General features: G+C 46.3%; 2 protein-coding genes across 2 annotated transcripts in view; one reads left to right on the forward strand and one right to left on the reverse strand.

Moving 5' to 3' along the window:
• The window catches only part of LOC310791018 (sodium channel protein type 5 subunit alpha-like), a gene marked incomplete at both ends in the record, with an annotated part of 128,805 nt that extends 110,501 nt beyond the window's left edge, over positions 1-18,304 (reverse strand). Inside the window, 3 exons of the mRNA XM_083652734.1 lie at positions 5,124-5,251; positions 12,603-12,746; positions 18,185-18,304. Coding sequence (XP_083508860.1) covers positions 5,124-5,251; positions 12,603-12,746; positions 18,185-18,304 — 392 coding nt within the window. The remainder of the gene's footprint in view (positions 1-5,123; positions 5,252-12,602; positions 12,747-18,184) is intronic.
• Positions 1-20,000, forward strand: part of LOC310798302 (NACHT, LRR and PYD domains-containing protein 3-like) — a gene marked incomplete at its 5' end in the record, with an annotated part of 621,920 nt that overhangs the window by 225,610 nt on the left and 376,310 nt on the right. The gene's annotated exons all lie outside the window — the stretch shown is intronic.

The following is a 20,000-nucleotide window of genomic DNA, read 5'->3' on the forward strand; positions in this document are numbered from 1 at the left end:
TCAGACAGACAGACAGTCAGACAGACAGACAGTCAGTCAGACAGACAGTCAGTCAGACAGACAGACAGACAGTCAGTCAGTCAGACAGACAGTCAGACAGACAGTCAGACAGACAGACAGTCAGTCAGTCAGACAGACAGACAGACAGTCAGACAGACAGACAGTCAGTCAGACAGACAGACAGTCAGTCAGACAGACAGACAGACAGTCAGACAGACAGACAGTCAGACAGACAGACAGTCAGTCAGTCAGACAGACAGACAGACAGTCAGTCAGACAGACAGACAGTCAGACAGACAGACAGTCAGTCAGACAGACAGACAGTCAGTCAGATGGTCAGTCAGTCAGACAGTCAGTCAGAAACCTAATGTGTGTGTGAGCAGAGACCACCGTTGAAGGGTGGCTGATATTTAGTGGTCATGTTTACGGTGAGGCAGACAGCTGAAGATCTGGCTCAGAAATATGACCGACACACAGACACACTCTCTCGCACACACACACACACACACACACACACACACACACACACACACGGCAGGTGATTTATACAGTGTCATTGGTGTAATTGTGGCTGGAAACCATCCAGCTGTAAGATGTGTTCAGTAGAAGGTGTGCAGGCTCTGAGCTCAGCAGGTAGTGTTCAGTAGAAAGTGTGCAGGCTCTGAGCTCAGCAGGTAGGGTGTGTTCAGTAGAAGGTGTGCAGGCTCTGAGCTCAGCAGGTAGGATGTGTTCAGTAGAAAGTGTGCAGGCTCTGAGCTCAGCAGGTAGGGTGTGTTCAGTAGAAAGTGTGCAGGCTCTGAGCTCAGCAGGTAGTGTTCAGTAGAAAGTGTGCAGGCTCTGAGCTCAGCAGGTAGTGTTCAGTAGAAAGTGTGCAGGCTCTGAGCTCAGCAGGTAGTGTTCAGTAGAAAGTGTGCAGGCTCTGAGCTCAGCAGGTAGTGTTCAGTAGAAAGTGTGCAGGCTCTGAGCTCAGCAGGTAGTGTTCAGTAGAAAGTGTGCAGGCTCTGTGCTCAGCAGGTAGGATGTGTTCAGTAGAAAGTGTGCAGGCTCTGAGCTCAGCAGGTAGTGTTCAGTAGAAAGTGTGCAGGCTCTGAGCTCAGCAGGTAGTGTTCAGTAGAAAGTGTGCAGGCTCTGTGCTCAGCAGGTAGGGTGTGTTCAGTAGAAAGTGTGCAGGCTCTGAGCTCAGCAGGTAGTGTTCAGTAGAAAGTGTGCAGGCTCTGAGCTCAGCAGGTAGTGTTCAGTAGAAAGTGTGCAGGCTCTGAGCTCAGCAGGTAGGGTGTGTTCAGTAGAAAGTGTGCAGGCTCTGTGCTCAGCAGGTAGGGTGTGTTCAGTAGAAAGTGTGCATGCTCTGAGCTCAGCAGGTAGGATGTGTTCAGTAGAAAGTGTGCAGGCTCTGAGCTCAGCAGGTAGGATGTGTTCAGTAGAAAGTGTGCAGGCTGTGAGCTCAGCAGGTAGGATGTGTTCAGTAGAAAGTGTGCAGGCTCTGTGCTCAGCAGGTAGGATGTGTTCAGTAGAAAGTGTGCAGGCTCTGTGCTCAGCAGGTAGGATGTGTTCAGTAGAAGGTGTGCAGGCTCTGAGCTCAGCAGGTAGGATGTGTTCAGTAGAAAGTGTGCAGGCTCTGTGCTCAGCAGGTAGGATGTGTTCAGTAGAAAGTGTGCAGGCTGTGAGCTCAGCAGGTAGGATGTGTTCAGTAGAAAGTGTGCAGGCTCTGTGCTCAGCAGGTAGGATGTGTTCAGTAGAAAGTGTGCAGGCTCTGTGCTCAGCAGGTAGGATGTGTTCAGTAGAAAGTGTGCAGGCTCTGTGCTCAGCAGGTAGGATGTGTTCAGTAGAAAGTGTGCAGGCTCTGTGCTCAGCAGGTAGGATGTGTTCAGTAGAAGGTGTGCAGGCTCTGAGCTCAGCAGGTAGGATGTGTTCAGTAGAAAGTGTGCAGGCTGTGAGCTCAGCAGGTAGGATGTGTTCAGTAGAAAGTGTGCAGGCTCTGTGCTCAGCAGGTAGGATGTGTTCAGTAGAAGGTGTGCAGGCTCTGAGCTCAGCAGGTAGGATGTGTTCAGTAGAAAGTGTGCAGGCTCTGTGCTCAGCAGGTAGGATGTGTTCAGTAGAAGGTGTGCAGGCTCTGAGCTCAGCAGGTAGGATGTGTTCAGTAGAAAGTGTGCATGCTCTGAGCTCAGCAGGTAGGATGTGTTCAGTAGAAAGTGTGCAGGCTCTGTGCTCTCTGAGCTCAGCAGGTTCAAGTAAAATAAAATGTATCTATGCATTTCTATAATATGTGTGTACAGACGCACACATTATTTTTGTGAAATATGAGACTCTTGCCGTCCAAATACTATGCTAAATAAATACAGGAATAGGCTATCCAACGTTTTTAGATTCTCCATGCTACAGTTAAAGCATGTACTTTATTGATAGGCCTAGCAGCCTATTTAAAAACCATGTGTTTCACTATAAAAAAAATAAAATAAAAATTCAACACAAAATGGGAGGCGTCCAGCAGTCGCCTCGCCCCCACCGCTACTGACCCAACGTCAGTATAATGTACACCTACACAGAAACATGCACAGACATTCCACTTCCAACATACACACATGCTCAATCTCTCTCTGTCTCTCTCTCTCTCACACACACACACTCATTCACTCACTCACACACCACTGTATAAGGTAATAGCATACTATGACACAGACACACACACACACATAACTGTATAAGGTAATAGCATACTATGACACAGACACACACACACATAACTGTATAAGGTAATAGCATACTATGACAGAGACACACACACACACACACACACACACACACACCGCATTTTCTCTCAGCCTCACATATTCACAGCTCATAAAGTTCAGCCAAAATCAATCACAGTGTAATTATATTTGACAATATAATGTGAACGTGTGGCTGAATACACACTAATGCTAAATGAAGACTGCCGAAGGGCACATCAGTCAGTCAATCACCTCCATACGCAGGGAGGTGTTTTCGTAGGCTTACTCAAAAGTCCCTGCACTTCCTGGTTCTTACGTGTGAATGGGATTTTTGTATGGGAATTTTGGTTAAATGGCTGAGATAAGGTTTGTGGTTAACAGATTTTATGAAAAAGTAGGGCTGTTGGAACAAATTTAGAGATTCGAATATAATTCGTTTTCAATAAATAAAATCTGATTTATTTATTTTATTTTTTTATATATATATATAGACGGCGAATCTCGCCCATCTTGCCTTGGCCAACCAGCATGTGAAAACAAATCCTTTTGTCACATGTGATGAACTATTGAAGTTTTCTTGTGTGGATATAGTGTGGATATAGTGTAGGTCAGTGGTGTGCCTCTGAATCACAACAGCACAATCTTCTATACATGAAGTCTGTATCATGTCCGGCTACTGGAAATGGTCTGTATTCTCTCTGCCGATAGCGAGTAGAGTGGGCAGGGGGAGGGGGTGCGGTAGCGTGTATCGAGAAAAAGAAATGTGATATGGAAACAGCTTTAGCGAATCGTAACCAAACTCCATTCAAAAACATGCCGTTTTAACGGAGGATCCATTCCGACCATTCAGGCAATAACGAGGGGTGGCAATGTGCCAAAAATGAGCGCTTGCCTTTGTTACATCGCCCAAATCCGCCCAGTCAAAATAGTGGTCGCACCGTCGTCAATCACTGTGGGTGATTTTACAAGTGGCATTCAAGTCATACTGTATCTGACTAGTTTTCCATTTATTTCTCCCCACAAAAGTTAGGCTATAGGCCTACAGTATTGTGGCAATATATGTTGTCAGGCCTAAACCCGACTGGCACCCCGGCACTGAGTCAGACCACTACAGTAGGCTATGTCTCGATATGCAACTCTTGCATTTTTACATAGCCTACAAGACAGACAGGAGGAAAAGAAACCATTCAAGCCGTTTGCAGCATTTGAGGAAACCGTGAGTTTGCTCGTTTAATTCCTTGATATAAGCGATTGCCCGAACGATTAATTAATAGGCTACGTGAACGTTAGCGGGTACTTTAGCATATGCAGTAGGCTATAGTAGTAGGCTATCATCTCCTTGTTGCATTTTTAAACTGGCAGATGGGGGACAAAGAAACGATTCAACTTTTACTTGTTTACTCACCTAATTTGGCTCTCTTCCAAATAATCCAGCCACGTAACTAACGCTATGTCCATTCATAAAAATAATGATCACTGGGACATTAATGGTTTGTAAAGTGCCACCACCCGCCCACTCAGACATAACAGCTACATGATCCGGAACATGAGCTGCCGGTGTTAAACAACAGCCACTTTTCCAATAATGCGGATCCTATACTAGGGTCTCAGATGGTCATGATCCACACTCGCGGGAGTGCGCATAAGGCGGCTAATTGTTTCTAAACATGCAGGCCGACCGGCTAGCAGCTGGTTATAATCCGGATTTCACTGCATGTTTAGAAGGGGCTCATGATAATGTGGTGAGCGCACAGTGCAGACAACGCTGCAGCAGGCGCGCCTGAGGCGGAGATCACAACTCCACAACTTAAAAAGTGAAGTGTGGCATTTTGGGGGATTTCCGTCAACAAACAAGTAAACAAACAAGTAAAGATAAGGTAGTCTGCACAATATGCAAGATCCAAATGAGGTACCGAGCAACTTGAGGGCAAACATGCTAATCCACCCTGGTAAACTAGTAAGAGGTATAGGCTGCAAGAGGAGGAAGGAGGAACCACAGCTAAACAAGCCAGAATCAGCTCTTTTTTGTCTCTTCATCACGAGGCTTACCAGCTCATCGGCAAAGGGTGATTACAGACAAACGGACACGGTTTACCTGCAAAGACAGGAGGCCGACTAACATCATGCAGGGGTCTGGGTTTAAAACCTGGGTCTGCGAGCTGGAGCCTGGATACACTACTCAATGAAATAACACCTCTACCAGTGCCTTACAGTAATAAGTGAGGCCAAGGGGTCCTGACCAAAATGTCAGTATTTGAGGAGTTGGGGATGAGGTCCAAACATTCCTGCCTGCCTGCTCAGGAGCCTTTGAGCAACACACTGACCTTTGTGACATCATGTGTGTGTTTGCGCGCACGTGTGTGTGTGTGTGTGTGTGTGTGTGTGTGTGTGTGTGTGTGTGTGCGTGCGTGTGATAGAGGATATGAGTGGACCAGGATCTTGATGGAGAGCCTCCTGATCAGGTGGAAGGGGCTGAAGATGTAGAGAGCGGAGGTGGCACTGAAACGGAAGATGGCCTTGCCTTTGTTCAGGACTATGAAGGTCTGCAAGAAGCACACAGAGAAGGAACATTACTGTCATACATACAGTATATACATACATATATACTACATACATATATACTATTCATACATACAGTATATACATACATATATACTACATACATATATACTATTCATACATACAGTATATACATACATATATACTACATACATATATACTATTCATACATACAGTATATACATACATATATACTACATACATATATACTATTCATACATACAGTATATACATACATATATACTACATACATATATACTATTCATACATACAGTATATACATACATATATACTACATACATATATACTATTCATACATACAGTATATACATACATATATACTACATACATATATACTATTCATACATACAGTATATACATACATATATACTACATACATATATACTATTCATACATACAGTATATACATACATATATACTACATACATATATACTATTCATACATACAGTATATACATACATATATACTATTCATACATACAGTATATACATACATATATACTACATACATATATACTATTCATACATACAGTATATACATACATATATACTACATGCATATATACTATTCATACATACAGTATATACTATTCATACAGTATATACTATTCATACAGTATATACTATTCATGCATTTTGATTTGTGACCGTCTTTAGAGAGAGAAAATAAATGCACAGTATGCATTGTTTATTATAATACTTTACTATAATACTTTATACTAATACTTATAATAACAGTTTTATTTGTAACCAAATTTAGCAGAGACATTTTTGAAAATAAACGGTAAAAAAGAACAAAGAAAAAAGACATAAATGTTTGGAAGAGAGAGAGAAAGAGAAAAAACTACTTTTAGTCAAAAAATTAAATAGAAAAGTAAAACCGGTGAATGAAGATCGGAATGATAATAAATAAATACATTTATGAATTCATTATTTTTCATTTTTTATAAACAACAACAACAAAACATTTAAAATCAAGTAAGCTAACCATAAAACTATATCAGGGAACAAAGCCGTGGAGGGAAGAGGACAATGAGAGAGAGATAAAGAGAAGGAGAGAGAGAGAGAGCGAGAGAGAGAGAGAGGAGAGAGAGAGATAGAAAGAGAATGAGAGAGAGAGAGAGAGATAGAAAGAGAAGCAGAGAGAGAGAGAGCAAGAGAGAGAGCAAGAGAGAGAGAGAGAGGAGAGAGAGATAGAAAGAGAATGAGAGAGAGAGAGAGAGATAGAAAGAAGGAGAGAGAGAGATAGAGAGAGACAGAGAGAGAGATATAAAGAGAAGGAGAGAGAGAGATAGAGAGAGAGAGAGAGAGAGAGATATCAGATCAATGGTGGTTAAATAACAAGGCCATAAACATGAAGTGACACCGCCCACACACTGTCTCTCCCCTCTCTCTCTCACACTCCCTTCAACCTCTTTCTCTCTAACACACACGCGCGCACCCACACACACACACACACATGTACGCGCGCACACGCACACGCGCGCACACACACACACACACACACACACATTGAATCAGCCAGACTGCTGGGCTCTTAGAGTGCATCCCCTCCTCCACATACAGACAGAGAGCTGCATCATGGGTACCAAGGGATTCCCCACATGGCAACACAGAACTAGACACAATAGATGCTCGACTCAGTTCTACTCTGCTCTGTCAGGTCCTGTTCTGCTCTACTCTGCTCTGTCAGGTCCTGTTCTACTCTGCTCTGGCAGGTCCTGTTCAGTTCTACTCTACTCTGTCAGGTCCTGTTCTGCTCTACTCTGCTCTGTCAGGTCCTGTTCTGTTCTACTCTGCTCTGTCAGGTCCTGTTCTGCTCTACTCTGCTCTGTCAGGTCCTGTTCTACTCTGCTCTGTCAGGTCCTGTTCTGCTCTACTCTGCTCTGTCAGGTCCTGTTCTGTTCTACTCTACTCTGTCAGGTCCTGTTCAGTTCTACTCTGCTCTGTCAGGTCCTGTTCAGTTCTACTCTGCTCTGTCAGGTCCTGTTCAGTTCTACTCTGCTCTGTCAGGTCCTGTTCTGTTCTACTCTGCTCTGTCAGGTCCTGTTCTGCTCTACTCTGCTCTGTCAGGTCCTGTTCAGTTCTACTCTGCTCTGTCAGGTCCTGTTCTGTTCTACTCTGCTCTGTCAGGTCCTGTTGTACTCTACTCTGCTCTGTCAGGTCCTGTTCTGCTCTACTCTGCTCTGTCAGGTCCTGTTCTGTTCTACTCTGCTCTGTCAGGTCCTGTTCTGTTCTACTCTGCTCTGTCAGGTCCTGTTCTACTCTGCTCTGTCAGGTCCTGTTCAGCTCTACTCTGCTCTGTCAGGTCCTGTTCAGTTCTACTCTGCTCTGTCAGGTCCTGTTCAGTTCTGCTCTACTCTGTCAGGTCCTGTTCAGTTCTACTCTGCTCTGTCAGGTCCTGTTCAGTTCTACTCTGCTCTGTCAGGTCCTGTTCTGCTCTACTCTGTCAGGTCCTGTTCTGCTCTACTCTGCTCTGTCAGGTCCTGTTCTGCTCAACTCTGTCAGGTCCTGTTCTGCTCTACTCTGTCAGGTCCTGTTCTGCTCAACTCTGCTCTGTCAGGTCCTGTTCAGTTCTACTCTGTCAGGTCCTGTTCTGCTCAACTCTGCTCTGTCAGGTCCTGTTCTGCTCTACTCTGTCAGGTCCTGTTCTGCTCAACTCTGCTCTGTCAGGTCCTGTTCAGTTCTACTCTGTCAGGTCCTGTTCTGCTCAACTCTGCTCTGTCAGGTCCTGTTCTGCTCTACTCTGTCAGGTCCTGTTCTGCTCTACTCTGCTCTGTCAGGTCCTGTTCTGTTCTGCTCTGTCAGGTCCTGTTCTGTTCTACTCTGTCAGGTCCTGTTCTGTTCTACTCTGTCAGGTCCTGTTCTGCTCTACTCTGCTCTGTCAGGTCCTGTTCTACTCTGCTCTGTCAGGTCCTGTTCAGCTCTACTCTGCTCTGGCAGGTCCTGTTCTACTCTGCTCTGTCAGGTCCTGTTCTGCTCTACTCTGCTCTGTCAGGTCCTGTTCTGTTCTGCTCTTCTCTGTCAGGTCCTGTTCTGCTCTACTCTGCTCTGTCAGGTCCTGTTCTGCTCTACTCTGCTCTGTCAGGTCCTGTTCTGCTCTACTCTACTCTGCTCTGTCAGGTCCTGTTCTGTTCTACTCTGCTCTGTCAGGTCCTGTTCTGCTCTACTCTGCTCTGTCAGGTCCTGTTCTGCTCTACTCTGTCAGGTCCTGTTCAGTTCTACTCTGCTCTGTCAGGTCCTGTTCAGTTCTACTCTACTCTGTCAGGTCCTGTTCAGTTCTACTCTGCTCTGTCAGGTCCTGTTCAGTTCTACTCTGCTCTGTCAGGTCCTGTTCAGTTCTACTCTGCTCTGTCAGGTCCTGTTCTGCTCTACTCTGCTCTGTCAGGTCCTGTTCAGTTCTACTCTGCTCTGTCAGGTCCTGTTCAGTTCTACTCTGCTCTGTCAGGTCCTGTTCAGTTCTACTCTGCTCTGTCAGGTCCTGTTCTGTTCTACTCTGCTCTGTCAGGTCCTGTTCAGTTCTACTCTGCTCTGTCAGGTCCTGTTCTGTTCTACTCTGCTCTGTCAGGTCCTGTTCTGCTCAACTCTGCTCTGTCAGGTCCTGTTCTGCTCTACTCTACTCTGTCAGGTCCTGTTCTACTCTACTCTGCTCTGTCAGGTCCTGTTCTGCTCTACTCTACTCTGTCAGGTCCTGTTCAGCTCTACTCTACTCTGTCAGGTCCTGTTCTGCTCTACTCTACTCTGTCAGGTCCTGTTCAGCTCTACTCTGCTCTGTCAGGTCCTGTTCTACTTTACTCTGCTCTGTCAGGTCCTGTTCTGTTCTACTCTGCTCTGTCAGGTCCTGTTCTGTTCTACTCTGCTCTGTCAGGTCCTGTTCAGTTCTGCTCTACTCTGTCAGGTCCTGTTCTGTTCTACTCTGCTCTGTCAGGTCCTGTTCTGTTCTACTCTGCTCTGTCAGGTCCTGTTCTGTTCTACTCTGCTCTGTCAGGTCCTGTTCTGCTTTACTCTGCTCTGTCAGGTCCTGTTCTGTTCTACTCTGCTCTGTCAGGTCCTGTTCAGTTCTACTCTGCTCTGTCAGGTCCTGTTCTGTTCTACTCTACTCTGTCAGGTCCTGTTCAGTTCTACTCTGCTCTGTCAGGTCCTGTTCTGCTCTACTCTGCTCTGTCAGGTCCTGTTCAGTTCTACTCTGCTCTGTCAGGTCCTGTTCTGCTCTACTCTGCTCTGTCAGGTCCTGTTCAGTTCTACTCTGCTCTGTCAGGTCCTGTTCTACTCTACTCTGTCAGGTCCTGTTCTGCTCTACTCTGCTCTGTCAGGTCCTGTTCAGTTCTACTCTGCTCTGTCAGCTCCTGTTCTACTCTGCTCTGTCAGGTCCTGTTCTACTCTGCTCTGTCAGGTCCTGTTCAGTTCTGCTCTACTCTGTCAGGTCCTGTTCAGTTCTACTCTGCTCTGTCAGGTCCTGTTCAGTTCTACTCTGCTCTGTCAGGTCCTGTTCAGTTCTACTCTGCTCTGTCAGGTCCTGTTCAGTTCTACTCTGCTCTGTCAGGTCCTGTTCTGTTCTACTCTGCTCTGTCAGGTCCTGTTCTGTTCTACTCTGCTCTGTCAGGTCCTGTTCAGTTCTACTCTGCTCTGTCAGGTCCTGTTCAGTTCTACTCTACTCTGTCAGGTCCTGTTCAGCTCTACTCTGCTCTGTCAGGTCCTGTTCTGTTCTACTCTGCTCTGTCAGGTCCTGTTCTACTCTGCTCTGTCAGGTCCTGTTCAGCTCTACTCTGCTCTGTCAGGTCCTGTTCTGTTCTACTCTGCTCTGTCAGGTCCTGTTCAGTTCTGCTCTACTCTGCTCTGTCAGGTCCTGTTCAGTTCTACTCTGCTCTGTCAGGTCCTGTTCTGTTCTACTCTGCTCTGTCAGGTCCTGTTCAGTTCTACTCTGCTCTGTCAGGTCCTGTTCTGTTCTACTCTGCTCTGTCAGGTCCTGTTCTGCTCTACTCTGCTCTGTCAGGTCCTGTTCTGTTCTACTCTGCTCTGTCAGGTCCTGTTCAGTTCTACTCTGCTCTGTCAGGTCCTGTTCTGTTCTACTCTGCTCTGTCAGGTCCTGTTCAGTTCTACTCTGCTCTGTCAGGTCCTGTTCTGTTCTACTCTGCTCTGTCAGGTCCTGTTCTGCCAGGAAACCAAGATCCAAGATACAAGATGTTTATTGTCACTCGATGTACATGAAGTACACACGTGTGGAATTCATGAGCTGTGTTGTGTTCCGTTACATATCTTTACCACCACCACCACCATCATCATCATCATCATCATCATCATCGGTACACTAGCAATGTACCCGGCGTTGCCCGGGTCAAATAGGCACAAAGCAAGTCAGTTGCAGAGCGGATATTCCCTCTGTGCAATACAACCGTGCCTTTTGCTTGGCCGGAAATGATGGTGGTGTGTAGAAGTACACAACCTTCCCCGGATCATTACCCCCCACCATGCAAAAGTTCAGCCCAATCCAAACTGGGGTGTGGGCATGAGGTGCGAATTTCTCATAGGACAGAATCCGTCCTCAACCGAGAGAGACAGAACAGAGGAGGAAGAGAGGTGCAGGAAGGTGGAGAAAAAGGAGAAGCTGCAACATGACGCGTGCACAAACACACACAAACACACAAACACACACAAACAAAAACACACAAACACACACAAACACAAACACACACACACACACAAACACACACAAACAGAGACAAACACACACAAACACAAACACACACAAACACAAACACACACAAACACAAACACACAAACACACACAAACACACACAAACACACACGGGCACACACAAACACAAACACACACAAACACAAACACACACAAACACACACGGGCACACACAAACACACACAAACACACACAAACACACACAAACAGACAAACACACACAAACACAAACAAACACACACAAACACAAACAGGCAAACACACACACACAAACACACAAATAGACAAACACACACAAACAGACAAACACACAAACACACACAAACACACACAAACACACACCCGCTCGCTCATTTTCTCTTGTTGTTGATGCCGTCTAAATAATGGACGATGACGTCCATATATTACGATGACGTCACCTATTGGTTTGTGGAGTCGCATTTTGGAGGTTGGCCTTTTCACCATCGCCATCTTGGTTATTCGGAGCCAGAAGTGATATAAATTTGGACAAGAAGAGCCGCAGCTCCGCCTGCTATTGGTCCATGATAGCTGTGCGATCACTGGACAGATGACCTGTCAATCATGCCCCAAAGCACAGTCTGCTTTAGGGGACATTCACACCAAAAGCGTTTTTTTTTCAGTCAGAACGCTATGAAAATCATGTTGAGAGCGCTTCCCTTGTGCACAAAACAGCGCACGGAGCGGTTTTTTTGCGCTCCGTTTGTTTTCCCCTGCAGTCGCGTGCAGTACAGATCAGAACACAACGACCACAAGGACGGTAGCCAGCTGGTTTTGTCTGTTTGATGTTGTTCACCGTGAACATGAAAGCTAGATTATTGCCAATTCTGGCAGAAGCGGAGGATCCCTCGGGAGCAGAAAAGGTAGGAGGAGTGGAAATGACGATCAGGGCGCTTTTCCTCTAATGTTCAACTTTTTTCAGCTTTAAAAAAACGCCCTCAGCGCTCCTCCAAAAACAACAGACGCCACCAGCGCTAAACGCCAGGTGCGTTGCTTGAAAGAGGAGCACGTTTAGCGCGTCCTTACATAGAGAATGAATTGCAGAAAGACGCTGGCAGCTCCAAAAACGCTTTTGGTCTGAATGTCCCCTTATCGTGTATTTGACTCTAAATGGGAGCAGAATGGACTAAATGAACATCATCAGGCTGTGTTGAAGAAGACTTGAAACTAGAGATTGAGATCATCAACTCATTAGGAAAGTGTTTACTGAGGTCATAAAGCAAGTGAGAAGTAGGCTCATTTTCCCATTGACTTGTCTTCTACAATTGAGTTCCTTTTTGCAGCCTGCAGGCCATTAGAAAGAATGCAGCTTTAAGTGACTTCTGCTTTGGCTTCACAAACTATGAGCTATGAGTTAGCCCACTGTATGCAATGTGTTTTGGGTTCAGAAACATTGACATTTGATTCAATTCAAAACTCAAACTCAAACTCAAATTCAAATTCAAATAGCTTATTGGCAGTAACAAAAATGTTGTTGCCAAATCAGTTGAGAAAATATTCAAACATTACATATTACACAATGCTCTCTCTCTCTCTCTCTCTCACTCTCTCTCTTTCTTAAAGTAAGGGCTGATGTCACACACACACACACACACACGTACCCTGTGCTCTCTGAAGTAGTAAGGGTCGATGTCCTCCAGGGGAACGCCCACCAGCTGAGACGAGATGTCCTCAAAGATGCGCGGCAGCTGCTTCCCCGCCTCCAGGTCCACTCTGGGCTGCGGGACCTGCACATCGCCCAGGTCCTACACACACACACACACACACACACACACACACACACACACACACACAGTCTTACTTAGGTCACTTTGTATTTACTTACATAGACTTATGCATTCCCTGGACACTTACCCTACCCTAACCATAACCACTACATGTCTAAACCTAACCTTAACCTTAAGCTAAACCTAACAGCCCCCCCCCCCCACACACACACACACACACACACAAAAATCAGCTTTTAACCAACTGGGGACACGGCTTTTGTCCCCTATTGCACCAGGAGTCCCCTGTCGCCTGGTCTTACTGTAAGTCGGGTGTCTGTCCCCAATTTCAAGTAAAAACTCATTGAAATACTTTTATTTAGATCTAAAGTAGGACAACAATGACAGACCCAAATATTTGGGAAGAGTGGTACAGCGAACAGGAAGTTACAGCGTGAAGAGTGGTACAGCGAACAGGAAGTTACAGCGTGTAGAGTGGTACAGCGAACAGGAAGTTACAGCGTGTAGAGTGGTACAGCGAACAGGAAGTTACAGCGTGTAGAGTGGTACAGCGAACAGGAAGTTACAGCGTGTAGAGTGGTACAGCGAACAGGAAGTTACAGCGTGTAGAGTGGTACAGCGAACAGGAAGTTACAGCGTGTAGAGTGGTACAGCGAACAGGAAGTTACAGCGTGTAGAGTGGTACAGCGAACAGGAAGTTACAGCGTGTAGAGTGGTACAGCGAACAGGAAGTTACAGCGTGTAGAGTGGTACAGCGAACAGGAAGTTACAGCGTGTAGAGTGGTACAGCGAACAGGAAGTTACAGCGTGTAGAGTGGTACAGCGAACAGGAAGTTACAGCGTGTAGAGTGGTACAGCGAACAGGAAGTTACAGCGTGTAGAGTGGTACAGCGAACAGGAAGTTACAGCGTGTAGAGTGGTACAGCGAACAGGAAGTTACAGCGTGTAGAGTGGTACAGCGAACAGGAAGTTACAGCGTGTAGAGTGGTACAGCGAACAGGAAGTTACAGCGTGTAGAGTGGTACAGCGAACAGGAAGTTACAGCGTGAAGAGTGGTACAGTGAACAGGAAGTTACAGCGTGGTCATATCACACAGTGGATGCCTGCTGGAGGCAAACACGGCCTTCTGCTGTGAAGGAGGAAGTTAGCGCAGCTCCGCCCCTACTACGGCCCTTACCTATCAGCAACTTGTTTGAATGACACACGCGTCACTTCCTGTTTGAATGACACACACGTCACTTCCTGTTTGAATGACACACACGTCACTTCCTGTTTGAATGACACACGCGTCACTTCCTGTTTGAATGACACATGCGTCACTTCCTGTTTGAATGACACACGCGTCACTTCCTGTTTGAATGACACACGCGACACGCGTCACTTCCTGTTTGAATGACACACACGTCACTTCCTGTTTGAATGACACACGCGACACGCGTCACTTCCTGTTTGAATGACACACGCGTCACTTCCTGTTTGAATGACACACGCGTCACTTCCTGTTTGAATGACACACGCGACACGCGTCACTTCCTGTTTGAATGACACACACGTCACTTCCTGTTTGAATGACACACGCGTCACTTCCTGTTTGAATGACACACGCGTCACTTCCTGTTTGAATGACACACGCGTCACTTCCTGTTTGAATGACACACGCGTCACTTCCTGTTTGAATGACACACACGTCACACACGCGTCACTTCCTGTTTGAATGACACACGCGTCACTTCCTGTTTGAATGACACACGCGTCACTTCCTGTTTGAATGACACACGCGTCACTTCCTGTTTGAATGACACACGCGTCACTTCCTGTTGAAATATGTAGTCTTTCTGAGTGTCGCGAAAAAACGGAACAAAACGTGTGCATGTACACGACTCAATAGGAGAGAGGCAGTTTAAGCCCCAAACACACCGGGAGAACGAGAAAGGACTAGCGGCAAGTCCAACCCGACCGATGTCGGCCGTGTCGGGTTCCAAAGAGGTGCACTCGAACACACCGCAAACACGACAGCCGATGGGGAACTAGCGTAGAGTTGCGCGATCTTGACCTCAGTCAGATCGTCCAATCGCCACCCTTTGACATCGCCAATGCACGATGTCATCGCAAGCGCCCAACCCCCCCCCCCCGTGGGCAGACAGTGTGTGTGTGTGTGTGTGTGTGTGTGTGTGTGTGTGTGTGTGCGTGTGTGTGCGTGTGTGTCAGCGGACGCTGATGGCAACTTGCAGAGAGATGTGTGGCGCAGCAGTGAGTGTGTGGGGTTCAGACTATTTGTCAGTGAATGGATGCTGCTGCTGTATATTTGGACATTACATGTTTCATGGTGTCCGCGGTGATCAAGCCTAAGGATCAAGTCCAAAATCTTGGCGTTATTATTGATTCCGATCTCCACTTTAACTCCCACATTAAGTCAATCAGAAAATCATCTTTTTCTCATCTTAAAAATATAGCAAGAATTAGGGGCTACATGTCCAGACAGGATCTAGAAAAACTAATTCACGCCTTCATCTATAGTATTTGAGTTGGCAATATACGATCCGATCGCCAATCGGCACAACCCTAAACTAGTGCGTACGTTCTGCACCTGCGTGAGACAAAGTAGCATTTGCCTACCATTTCACTCACTTAAAGGTCAATTCCGTAACTTCTAACTCTTACGGACACCGGTGGCTGTTGGAGTAACTGCAGGCAGCATATGCTCGAGCTGGAACGCGTGCACCGTAGTCGCGCGCGCCCAGCAGCTGCTTCTGGCTAAAACAGCAGAGGTGTTGGTTACTTTGTAACGTTAGCTGATAAAACTCACTTGAAAACGGCAACCTGGACAATTGATCGGCCAGATCAGCCTCGAGACGGCCGGGAAGGATTCTGGACGGATAAGCGGATGTTATTGTGGCATGTTTGGTCATGTTTTGGCTTCTGCGGGGAAGTCGATACTCACGTTAGCATGTGCCAGGAAATAGCCTGCTCCCCCGTACAGTCTAATGCCTGGGGCTGAGGTGAGCTGGAGGCAACCAAACGGAACAGTCAAACAATGTTCCATAAGCATAACGGCAGTAACGTTAGGGATGTTTACGACTGTTATATTATCCACACAAGACGGAACATTATTAGTGGAGCTTCTGGGTGGTAATCAATTATCTATATCTATCTATTAGTTAGCAAGCAAGCTAACGTTAGGCAGCCTCATTGTTTGACTGCAGTCAGTCAAACAATGTCCTATGACCATAAGCACAACGATAGTAACGTTAGGCATATTTGCGACTGTTGCATTATCCACACAAGACCATAATGTTATTAGCGGAGCTTCTGGGCCATGTTAGCAAGCAGCTAAGCTAACGTTATCTATAGCCGGGCCAAAACCACAATATCACAGCAGCTATAAATACAACAAGCTAACGTAAGATCCCTCCATGAACCAAAAACACAGCCCCAAATCTAGTTCCCCGCCCCGACGTCGGTCACATTGCTGCTGTTTGGCCAGACGGGCTTCATTAGATACATCTTTTTTTTATTTTTCTGTGTGGACTTTTTACTGGACTCTGTTGTTGTTGGTTGTTTGCCGACATCTATTGACTGCATTAGCTTGCAAACGTAAGCCTGTTAGCCTGTGGTGTTAGCCTTGTTCTTCTTCGTTGGTGCTGGCTGAACAGCGCTGAGAGGCTGAGAGTCAGGCTCATGAACGTGCAGAAGGTCAACATCCGCTAGATTTGCCGGGAAATTGTGACCCGAGAGGAGCCGAAGTCTGCTCATAGAATTCAGCAGAACATTGGAATGGCTGAACGCAGAGAGACACGGCTGGGCTCATTCTTTTTGTTTTGCGTAACGGAGCATTCACTAATTTGGTAATACAAACACTTTATGAACATTTACTTCTTCCCAAAACTTACAGAATAGACCTTTTAAACAGTTTCATATTATAGCTACTTATAATCCAGAATATGCCTGATAAATAGTTGCAGATGAGCCTTGTTTGGTCTTTTGCTCGTGGAAGACAGAAGAGGCGGTGGTGAACAATGAGGAGAAACTGGACTAAAAGTGATGTCAGGCAGCGAGAGGCTCAAGGAGGGACTTTCCCAAAGGCCCGTTGTCGTGAAAATATCCGTGTTTTGGAATTATCAGGTGAGATGAAGTTGGAAAATGAGCAGACCGTTTTGTGTGCCCGGTCTCTTGCTTCACTACCCCTGACCAGCCAATCAGAGTGTTTTCTCTAGCCCTGACCAGCCAATCAGAGTGTTTTCTCTAGCCCTGACCGGCCAATCAAGAGTGTTTTCTCTAGCCCTGACCAGCCAATCAGAGTGTTTTCTCTAGCCCTGACCAGCCAATCAGAGTGATTTTCTCTACCCCTGACCAGCCAATCAGAGTGTTTTCTCTAGCCCTGACCAGCCAATCAGAGTGTTTTCTCTAGCCCTGACCAGCCAATCAAGAGTGTTTTCTCTAGCCCTGACCAGCCAATCAGAGTGTTTTCTCTAGCCCTGACCAGCCAATCAGAGTGACTTTCTCTAGCCCTGACCAGCCAATCAGAGTGATTTTCTCTCACAAATGACCCAACACCTATTCGGCCGACAAACTTCCGTCAAAGCAGACTAGAGCCAACGCTGCGGGACACACCGCAAATACACGAGCGACAGACGACCAGACATGGCCGACGGTCGACTGTTGGTGTGTCTGGGGCTTTAGATGTCCATGGAGAGGACAGAGCGCGAGAAGAGACAGGATGTTTACACATCACTTGTCTTAGCAATGGCAGGATGTTAATGGGTGTCGAGCTCTCACTCCGATCCAAACAAAAAAACGTTGGGATTCGCAAACTAAACTTTTGGATTCGCAAACTAAACTCATTTAAAAAAACATGTATGCAGTATAAATGTGTTTATTTTGGATTATTCTATTGATTTGATTTCTTTTCTTTTTTTCGTACATGTAAATTGGAAGGAGGGGAGCACCTCAAGTGTGTGCTCACCCGGGCCAGACTGTGTGTAACTGTATTTTTTAGAAATAGCCTAATTGTAAATTGTAAATGGTAAATGGACTGCATTTATATAGCGCTTTTATCCAAAGCGCTTTACCGTGCCTACATTCACCCAATTGTGAGAGGGGTGCCCTTTTTTCACTTGAGCACCTGCCCCAAAATGTCTGTGCACGTCACTGGCAAACTGTGCCTGCACGTGCATGTGTGTGTGTGTATGCGCGCGCGCGCGCGTGTGTGTGTGTGTGTGTGTGTGTGTGTATATGCGCGTGTGTGTGTGTGCGAGTGTGTGTGTGTGCGCGTGTGCGCGTGTGTGTGTGTGTTTGTGCGTGTGTGTGTGTGTGTGTGTGAGTGTGTGTGTGTATGCGCGCGCGTGTGTGTGTGTGTGTGTGTGTGTGTGTGGTGTGTGCGTGTGTGTGTGTGTGTGGTGTGTGCGTGTGTGTGTGTGTGTGTGTGTGTGTGTGTGTGTGTGTGTGTGGGCGTGTACCTCCTGGTAGACTTTCTTGCGGCGGGCCCTCTCGGCGATGCGCTGCTCGATGGCCGCCAGGGAGTCCGGCGTGAAGCGCTGGAAGCTCTCTGGTCCCACTGGAAACACACAGCCAGCCATCTTCTCATCCTGATCCTGCAACGACTGGCCCAGTATACCAGCTGAGAGAGAGAGAGGGGGGGGGGAATATGATATTAAGCATAATTAAATACTTGTATCTGCTGGATGGAGGGATGAGGAGGAGAAAGAGTTAGTGTACTGTAAGGGCGTAACTTTGGTTTGAGAAGTGGCAGGGTCAAACTAACCCTGACCTGCTCCCCCCCCGATGCGGCGGGGATTTTTGACTATTTGGGAATTGGGGGGAAACCCTCCAAAATACATTGAGACACCAAGACCCTGAGGAACACCATCGAAAAATTCATGCTGTGATTTGGTATCAAAGAATTGTATTTCTCTGAAATTGGTGAGCAATTCTGTTCTGGAAATTGCTCAGAAAACCCCTTATTGTCAATATACCTACCTAGGAAAGCCATACATCCCTGAATGCCTAGAGGTCACACTAGCTCATTTTACACAGTGAGGTCACATTTCGAATCCATAAGAGTCTCATCTTTACAGTCATACCCAATTTATGCAATTCCAAGACGGCATAGGGACGACTGCATGCAAAAACTGCATTTTCTTTGTTTTTGATGTTTATGTTTTTGCACAAGATAAATTGGGTTGGGCGTGTCTGTAAAGAGGAGACTGGTGATACCCATAGAACCCATAGAACCCATAGAACCCATAGAACCCATTCTTATTCATATATCTTGAGGTGAGGGGACAAGGGCCCCCTTTGGAAAATGGCCATGCCAGTTTTTTCCTCGCCAAAATGTAGCCTAAATTTGGAGCGTTATTTAGCCGCCTTCCCGACATGCTAGCATGACAGGATTCAATGGATGCCTTTTTGGTCTTAAAATGGTATTTTAGGTGGTAGGACTTCATATGATACTATTCTCTTAACTCTAGGTTTAAACATTAGCTACAGCCTCTAAAACACAGTCATGTCGGCCCACGTCCACAATGTTTGGAGTGAAAAAGTGCGGGGGGGGGGGGGGGGGCAAATCTGGATTTTGTTTCTATGGAAATTGCGCCCTTGGCCAGGTGACTCAGTGAACACTAGGGGCAGTATATTAAAACTCAATATATCACAATACAGAATGTGAGGATCCGTATGTTGTGTCATGAACATGAATGGTGATATCAGCTCCATGTTATTCTGCTATACTGATCACTCACAAGACTCACAAGAGATTTTAGCCAACCCCATTTGAATTCATGACCCCGGGGTTGGGGAATCCTGGGTTACCCCAGAGCTAGCGTATAACTCTCTCACACACACACACACACACACACACACACACACACACACACACATGCCCAGGTGATGAATTGTCGATCAGCCAGTGATAGTGTCTCATTAACACTGTGGTGTGAGTGTCCACCCTGAGACTGGGAGGTCGTGAGTTCGATTCCCGGCCGAGTCATACCAAAGACTATAAAAATGGGACCCATTTGCCTCCCTGCTTGGCACTCAGCATCAAAGGGTTGGAATTGGGGGGTTAGATCACCATATGATTCCAGAGCGCGGCGCTGCTGCCGCTCACCGCTCCCCCAGGGAATGGGTCAAATGCGGAGAACAAATTTTGCACAGTCAGGTGTGTGACAATCAGTGGGACTTTTATTGGTTTGCGTGTTTAAATAAAAAAAAAAAAAGTTTTAAATTTGTTGTTCCAAATAGGTTTTTTGGTCAACACTAATATTTTATTTTATC

This window comes from Poromitra crassiceps, assembly GCF_964638095.1.
Source record: "Poromitra crassiceps genome assembly, chromosome: 2".
Lineage (NCBI taxonomy): Eukaryota > Metazoa > Chordata > Actinopteri > Beryciformes > Melamphaidae > Poromitra > Poromitra crassiceps.